Source organism: Epargyreus clarus, unplaced genomic scaffold (assembly GCF_041222505.1).
Source record: "Epargyreus clarus isolate Ecla_fem2 unplaced genomic scaffold, WU_Ecla_fem_2.2 ptg000008l, whole genome shotgun sequence".
Taxonomy (NCBI): Eukaryota; Metazoa; Arthropoda; class Insecta; order Lepidoptera; family Hesperiidae; genus Epargyreus; species Epargyreus clarus.
Window position 1 is genome coordinate 2,641,415 of NW_027332216.1, and position 8,009 is coordinate 2,649,423.

General features: G+C 38.9%; 1 protein-coding gene across 2 annotated transcripts; it reads left to right on the top strand.

The window, feature by feature from the left end:
• The first annotated feature begins 283 nt into the window (after positions 1-283).
• On the top strand, positions 284-7,997 carry LOC140744119 (uncharacterized). 2 transcript variants are annotated; one of them, XM_073075597.1, is made up of 10 exons: positions 284-400; positions 1,230-1,325; positions 1,614-1,728; positions 2,010-2,678; positions 2,916-3,158; positions 3,614-3,754; positions 4,346-4,547; positions 5,425-5,632; positions 6,655-6,865; positions 7,512-7,997. In XM_073075597.1, exons 1-10 carry the CDS (start codon positions 324-326, stop codon positions 7,611-7,613), a joined length of 2,064 nt encoding a protein of 687 aa, XP_072931698.1. In that variant the 5' UTR covers positions 284-323; the 3' UTR covers positions 7,614-7,997. The 2 variants fall into 2 exon arrangements, with proteins under 2 accessions (XP_072931698.1, XP_072931699.1); XM_073075598.1 differs by having other exon boundaries at positions 1,230-1,298.
• Positions 7,998-8,009: the final 12 nt, after the last annotated feature.

Here is an 8,009-nt window from a genome sequence, read left to right on the forward strand (position 1 = left end):
TAGTAGTCCGTTGTTATAAACAAAGAGTATACTTATGTTATAAAATTAACAAAAATAATACAAATAAAATAATAAATAACTAGCAAAAGTAAAAACTATTAGTCAGGCAGAACGCATAAATAAGAAGACACATTATAAAATACATTATAATAGTGCAAATGTATGATAGATTATTATTATTTTTTTAATATTATTATTATGTTATGTCCAATATTTGCTATTTTTAACTTATCCGGAAAAATCATTATAGTAACCTGGCAATTACAACGAAAAAAAATATTACCATTTAAAAAAAATAAGAAAAAACAAAAACACAAAAGAAAATGGCGGAGGAAGACGAGATTGACGTTCTTGGTGATTTTTCATTTAATTCCTGCTTTGCTCAAAATAATCAAGGAATGTAAGTATTTAAAAGTTTACTACAATTATCTGCAATATTTCATTGTTCTAACATCTTAACAAGATTTCTTGTTTTTTCTTTTGCTTCATGGATATATAAATATAAATAAGATCTTGACGCTTGTGTTGACACCAATTTTCTATATGAAAACATTGTCATCATGTGAAATAGAATGATAAAAACGTAAACAAATTCTTTGATTTTACCTAACAATACTTGTTATGTTACGTATATATTGTTGCAATTGAGTATTCGGATTTGGTGTTCTGTAATCAATTTTCCGTGTCAATAAGTATTTAATGATCCTAAAATAGTACTCATTGATAACACAATGACCCACTTAGAATTTTAAACGTTCATTATAAGTTCCTATGTTGAGGACAAGTTTTTGTTAAAAAAAAGTAGTTTGATTTTGCAACAACACATACACACACACAAAAAAGAAGTACTCATTATGATTGTATTTCAAGATTTGAAAAACTAATAACATATTGGATACTACTAATAGTAAAATGAATCTTTAAAATGATGAAAAATCTTACTATTAAAGCTATGTGCAGCACTTTCCAGTAGTTTTATAGCATGTTGTATAAGTAACATTCAAGTAATTCTATTTTTCATATCAATTCAATAATAATCAAGAAGATACTTCTTAACCGATTCCGTGCAGATGGCACGACAGTTGTACCACATCCGATACAGTTTTGCCACATCTGCACGGAATCGGTTAAATAAAAAGTTTAATTAAAATTTAATCTATTCACAACCCATTTAACCCAAAGCATATGTTGAATAATTGTTCTAATTAAATGTTAATTACCCATTTCAGCCCATCATGTTCAGACCGAGAGGACACAGTGCATCCTCAGTGGTTGCTAGACTCCACTGCAAACAACTGGTATGATATACAGAGTAAAGATAATAGGTAAGCTTTTGTTGTTGTGATGTACACATGGCCACAGATCCTTTTATAATATTATATTTGTCATTAACATATTTGTGGCTTGAGAAATAATGATATTTTATATGAATTATTGTTTCTCATACTGCCTGTTGTGTTAAGTTTTGTTTTTATATTTGTAAAATTATAATAAGAAAAAATAAAGCTTATTCTTTGATTGTGTGACTTAAGCTTACTACTATTTGCATAATTGCATGAAATAGTCTATTTTAGTGCCATTAGAAGTTATTTTGATTTTTTTTTATAATTCAGGGCAAAGGATGGACCATCCAGAAAACTGTCAGGGAACAACGCTACCAATAAATACAAGAATGAAATACATACAGCTTGGAGTCAAACAGAAAGAGAGTTACTTAAGAGAGAAATGGTAAATATAGAATTTTGAAAAACTATTACATACTTTTAAGTGTGGTAATTCCTATCTAATTAAATTTGAGATGATCATTGGAGTCCTTTGGAGTGGCCACCCATTTCTCACCGACTTCAGGTAGATCACTGTTCTATGTGTCTGGCTGTGACCACTTATCATCGTCATCTGCTCATTTTCTACTGCAGTCATATACAAAAAAGTAGAAAATATTTGCAAATCTGGTATTGTTTAAGTTCAATCATCATTTAAATATTAAGTAAAATTGCAATTTATTGCAGGCAAAATATGGTCGCAATGTTCATAAGATTTCGCAGACAATAAATACAAAGACTGAAGCTGAAATTCAAGCTTTAATTGAAGCTGAATATGGGGTCCAATTGGAGACACCTCACTTGGGATTAGCTAAAGTAGCGGACCATGGCGACACTCCAACAGTGGTGCAAGAGGAAATAGTAACCGAAGAGGCTGTCAACATGAGTAATGTGTTGAATATGGTGTCAACAGGCTGTCCCACAGTGCCTGTACCAAAGAAGCATTATAAAAGACATCAAACTACGAAAACCAATAGCTTACTTAGATCCAGTATTATTGATAGTGGTAAGACTGAGTTGATAGTTAATCCATCTGACCTAGTCTATGATGATGACCTGATAATAGGGTCAACACAGTCAATTGGCTCCGAAGTGGACATAACTGATATTGTAGCAAAGAATTTGGCAAAACAGCAAAAGGAAAAGGTGAAGTCAATGAAGAAGATGGGTAACCATAGGAGGAAAGTGTCACGAAACTATGACAGGGGTAAAACTAAGAATAAGGATATGTTAAAGTCACCGCAGGGTAGACAGCGGAAGGATTCGAATATTTCAGAAGAGGGACTTAAAAGTCCACAGATGCAGATTGTGTTAGGCTCAGGGGTATCTTTACCAGTCTCTGAAGGTGAACAAGTTGTAAGTATACATTCTATCATACCTCAATTACAATTTCACTTATCAAATCAAATTATATATGTTGAGAACTTCTCATTCCAAGTACTATGCTTGAAGAAGATGTGTCACCTGCCCCCACTTTTGAAGTTATCATAGATTCAATTATAATATGAACTATCATGATTCTTTACAAATCTGGTTATTTCACTATATTATAGTTCAATAGTAACAATAAGTATCAATTATATTGAATTACAGATAAAAATTGAAAAGAAGAAAGACTCTGAAGCAGAGAGTGATGTGGAAATAGATGTGGACAGTGACAAGGAAACTGTCACTACAACTCGATTACCTAAAATTGAAGCAAATCCAGTCATAGATGAGCAACCAAAGCCACCAGAACAGACAGTTGATGCAGTCCCCGTTGAAAAGGAAGCTCCAATTGCTGTGCCCTTGGGATTATTTGAGCCATTGCCTAAAAGAAAAAGGAAAATTAATTTGGTGAGTTCCATTTAAATAAATAAAGTATATATTAAAAATTTTGATAAAAGGGTAAATATTTAAAAATACCTGTCCAACATTATCGACACTTACTATAATTATACAAATACATTTTTGTTGTAATCCTTCTCATTTATTTTTTTCACCAGTGATTTACATATTCTTCACATACTTTAAATTTTTGATGTGTTATGCCTGATATTTATAATAATCGATCTATTTACCTATCTGCCTACTAGAAATTTTGGTCGACTAGTACAGGTAGGCGATAATTAGATAGACAATATCTATACTGACAACCCTCATACTAGAATTCCTTGTGTCGTGGATGCTATGTACACATACATAGACATATACACCTAAACTTAAAACAATCATAAGTCACATATTGACCCTATAAACGAGCATGTATCACATGTGATACGAGTCTGATAGGAGTGGTATGTGTGTTGCAGGACGGCGGCGGCGGTTGCACCATAGCGCACACGGCGGCGGGCGACGTGTACCAGCTGCGCGCCGAGCCGCGCCGCGAGCGCGCGCCGCGCCCGCCGCCCGTGCACCTCATCCCCTGCCGCGTCTACAACGCTGAACGACCGGTGAGTGAGGATATTTATTATTTTCTAGATGAGTACTATTTGAATATATTTTTTTTATTAATTTCGAAGTGTTTATTTTTGAAAAATACTTTGCGGATCGCTATGAGCTAACTTTTAGGTTTTAGGTATAGTCCGCTTTGAACATAGATATGAATCGCGTCGCCATAGCAAATTATATGATTACATCTGCTCGCAACAACTTCTGAATGGGCTAGCAGTTTGGCGATAACTATATTATATTGTTAAAAATTACTGCTGATTTAATCGTCTTTTTTATACAAATCAAGTAGCGAACGAATTTACAATCCACGTAATCTCTTCATAAATAACAGGGGTTCTACCTGTAATCAAACATACATGCGCAACAAATTTGATGGTCGTTTTAAAAGTAAGTCAGTTGGCATTCACATTCTACCATCAGAACATAAGGTGTCGCATGATAACTCTATGTCAGATTTCCTAAATGTCTCACCGTTAGGCATGGTTGTATCATTTGGATGAAAATACTTGTTGAAGTATTAGATCTCTGATATATATAATATTATTTTTGTTTGGGACTGTCTTGTAAGATACGTGTACGCATGTGCACAGGCGCCGTGCGAGGTGTGCATGCAGGTGTCGACGCTGCTGCTGGCGGACGTGCACGCGCACACGTCGCGCGGCGAGGTGATGGGGCTGCTGGGCGGCCGCCTGCGCCCCGCCGCCGCGCCCCCCGCCCCGCCGCGCCTGCTGCTCGCCGCGTACGCGTGCGCTCGTGCTGCTGCTGCGCACACACACTGCGACATGGACCCCGGTTAGTAGGACGTTTCATATGTACTTAAAAAAAAATCTACAATTTTGCTTAAGCGATCTCTTTTTATCCAGTTGTGGAAGTCGGAAGGTAATGTTTTTCCAACATATGTATCTATGTCTCATTTCTTGGCACGCTCTATAGGCTATACGGTTTGACAGTTTATTATATGGAGTGTTGGATTTGGTTTAGTTATGAGTGTGATATAAACTAAAATTTTTGAACATTCAGTTTTTATAATATATTTTTTTTAAATATAGGAGTAGCAGACGAACATGCAGTCCACCCGATGGTAAGTGGCTACTGCCGCCCATGGACATCTGTAATCAACCCCAGATAGGATTAGATATTTATAGCTGAGGTCGTCTACAGATGCGCTGCTACCCCTGAGGACTAAGCTGGAACGCCTCGGAAAAGTATGTCTCCCTTACCACACCCTTCAAAACGGAACACAGCAGCGCCTAACACTGCTGTTATTAGGTAGAAATAGGTGTGGCGGTGGTGCCGCCGGAGTTGAACCACAAAGCGTTTTACCACCTTCAAACTACTTTACCTACTCCATTAATATTTTAAGTACAAAACGAATCATTTCACTCTCATGGTACAATTTTTGAATGTAAGTGATATTTCTCGAATATATAGATATTGTTAGCAAAATCCTATTCATTTTAATAAAATATATTTGTTAAGTTATATAAATGTTATGGATAGAAACGTGGGCACCATCTCTCAATTGAAAAATAATGACTTTGATCGACGACTAATTCAAATAAGGCAAAAGATAGCGATATATGTTAATAATGGATGAATGAATATTGTTTTAATTCATTACGCGAATAGTAGCTATTTAGCAATAACACTGTGATGTTTCCGTTTCCAGTGTCGCAGGCGGCGGCGGCGGCGCGGCTGCGCGGCTCCGGGCTGGCGGTGTGCGGCTGGCACCACTCGCACCCGCGCTTCGCCGCGAGCCCCTCCGCGCAGGACCTGCGCTCGCAGCGCGCGCTGCAGCGCCTCGCCTGGCGCGCGCCCTGCCTCGCGCTCGTCACCAGCCAGCACTGGCCGCCCGGCCGCGCCGCCTCGCACTACCGGTAACGCGACACTAACACTACTGTCCGCGACACGCTAGGTTTAGAACCTCTTGTCCCTGTAGCTCCGGGACCAGAATAGGGCTACGATATACCCAGCCTGTCGTAAGAGGCGACTAAATGGAGGCTCCGGGGTTGCGGGCGGCGAGAGTGGGAGATCGAATCGTTTAGCAAGCGACACCGGGAAGGACGGTGGTGTGTGTGGTCACATAGCGTCGTGAACACCAGATGGTGTGGTGAGCCCTGAACTCACCTGAGCGGAGTCCGAAGGGGCAACGCGTTCAGAGGACTCCGGTTGCATTCCGTTGGAGATCCCGGAGTTCTCTTAGCAACACCGAGGACGGCCACCGGGGGGTTTTAGTGCGGTAAAAATCCCACATAACCCCACGTCGTCAAATCGCTCCCACATCGTCGGGTACCCTTTGAAGGTTTCCCCCTCGTAAACAAACAAAAAAAAAAGGTTTAGATCCCCTTGTGTTTCGATCCCAATAACACCACCGCCACGTCTGCCACTTATGCCTAATAACAGCATTGTTAGTTAGTGCTGGGTTTAATCTTTCATATTTAGTATTGTAAAGCTAATTACACAATTGAAGGTGGTAGAACCCTTTGTGGTTCGACTCCGGCGGCACCACCGCCACACCTATTTCTACCTAATAACAGCAGTGTTAGGCGCTGCTGTGTTCCGGTTTGAAGGGTGTGGTAAGGGAGACAGACTTTTCCGAGGCGTTCCAGCTTAGTCCTCAGGGGTAGCGGCGCATCTGTGGCCGACCTCAGGTAGGAATATCTAATCCTATCTGGGGTTGATTACAGATGTCCATGGGCGGCAGTAGCCACTTACCATCAGGTGGACTGCATGCTCGTCTGCTACCCTTATATTATAAAAAAAAAAAAAAAAAAAACAAGTAAAACTATACAAAAAACTGAATTATTTAATAATTTCAATATGTTTAAAAATATTAAAATATTCTAGTATAATTAGACTGAAATGTAAAAAGATTTTTATCCCCCTCTTTCATTAACAGATGCTTCAGGGTAGAAGACGACGATGAGGAAACAGACCCTCCAACCGGCTACCAGTTCAGTGTGAAGCTAGTGGCAGACCTCACGACAGACAACCTGAGCAAGTTCCTGGTGGAACTCAAGGACATGGTGCAGGAGCTGGACACAAATGAGCTGAGCGTCAACATGAACACCGACGTATGTCCGCAGGCCGGGCTCACTTTCTTGGAAAAGGTGGGAAAATTTTTCCTATTCAAGTTATATTTCGAAGAAGAAGTTATACTTCGAAAGTGGTAGAACCCTTTGTGGTTCGACTCTGGCGGCACCACCGCCACACTTATTTTTGCCTCATAACAACAGTGTTAAGCGCTGCTGTGTTCTGGTTTGAAGGGTGTGGTAAGGGAGACATACTTTTCCGAGGCGTTCCAGTTTAATCCTCAGGGGTAGCGGCTCATCTCCGACCTCAGGAAGGAATATCTAATCCTATCTGGGGTCGATTACAGATGTCCTTGGGCGGCAGTAGCCACTTACCATCAGGTGGACTGCATGCTCGTGTGCTACTCCTGTTTAAAAAAAAATTGTGTCTAACTATTGCAACACTGCCGCGTAGACACGGGCCGTGGTTGTCTAAAATCTATTGAAAAATATAAAGTTAAAAATGGGCTGTTAGACAGCCCATTTTTAACACGTACAATATGTATTGATATAAACGGAACCTAATTATGTCTTCCTAATAAAACTGGGTCATGACGTAAAGCTTATATTGACATTGTAAACATTCACGAAAAATGTGCCTCATGTTATTGTATATGTATCTTGTAGATGTAATCTTGGCGAAATTTAGTGGTATAAATCATTGACAATTATTTATTATTTACAGTGCATTTCGAGCGCATCGCATCACATGCGATCAGCGGGGTACGCAGATGATGATCCGGTGGTCAAAAACCTCATCCAAGGAATCCGGGATATATTCAGATAAAATCTTATGGATGATTATTATGGTTCGAATCGAGTTTGAAACAGGAAGAATCCTCACTATGTGATGTCCTGTAGAATGCAGCGGTGTTGTGATTGATTTAGTTACATTCGGGTTTCAATATTATATAACATTGATTATTTACCTCTACTATAAATGAGTTTGATTGATTACTTTCCATTTAATAAGTTCCATTGAATACCTTTGGTTTTCATGCGATTACATCTCTGAGATTGGTATGTTTATATTTCTTGTTGTTCAATTTAAACTGTTTATGTAACATAACTCCTTGATAATACCTATGTTAGGTACCTACAAGTAGCATGTTATTGCCACCATTTATGTTGTTGTCTTGAAAGTTGACGAAATAAACGGAACTACCCAAAATTATAGTTGTTT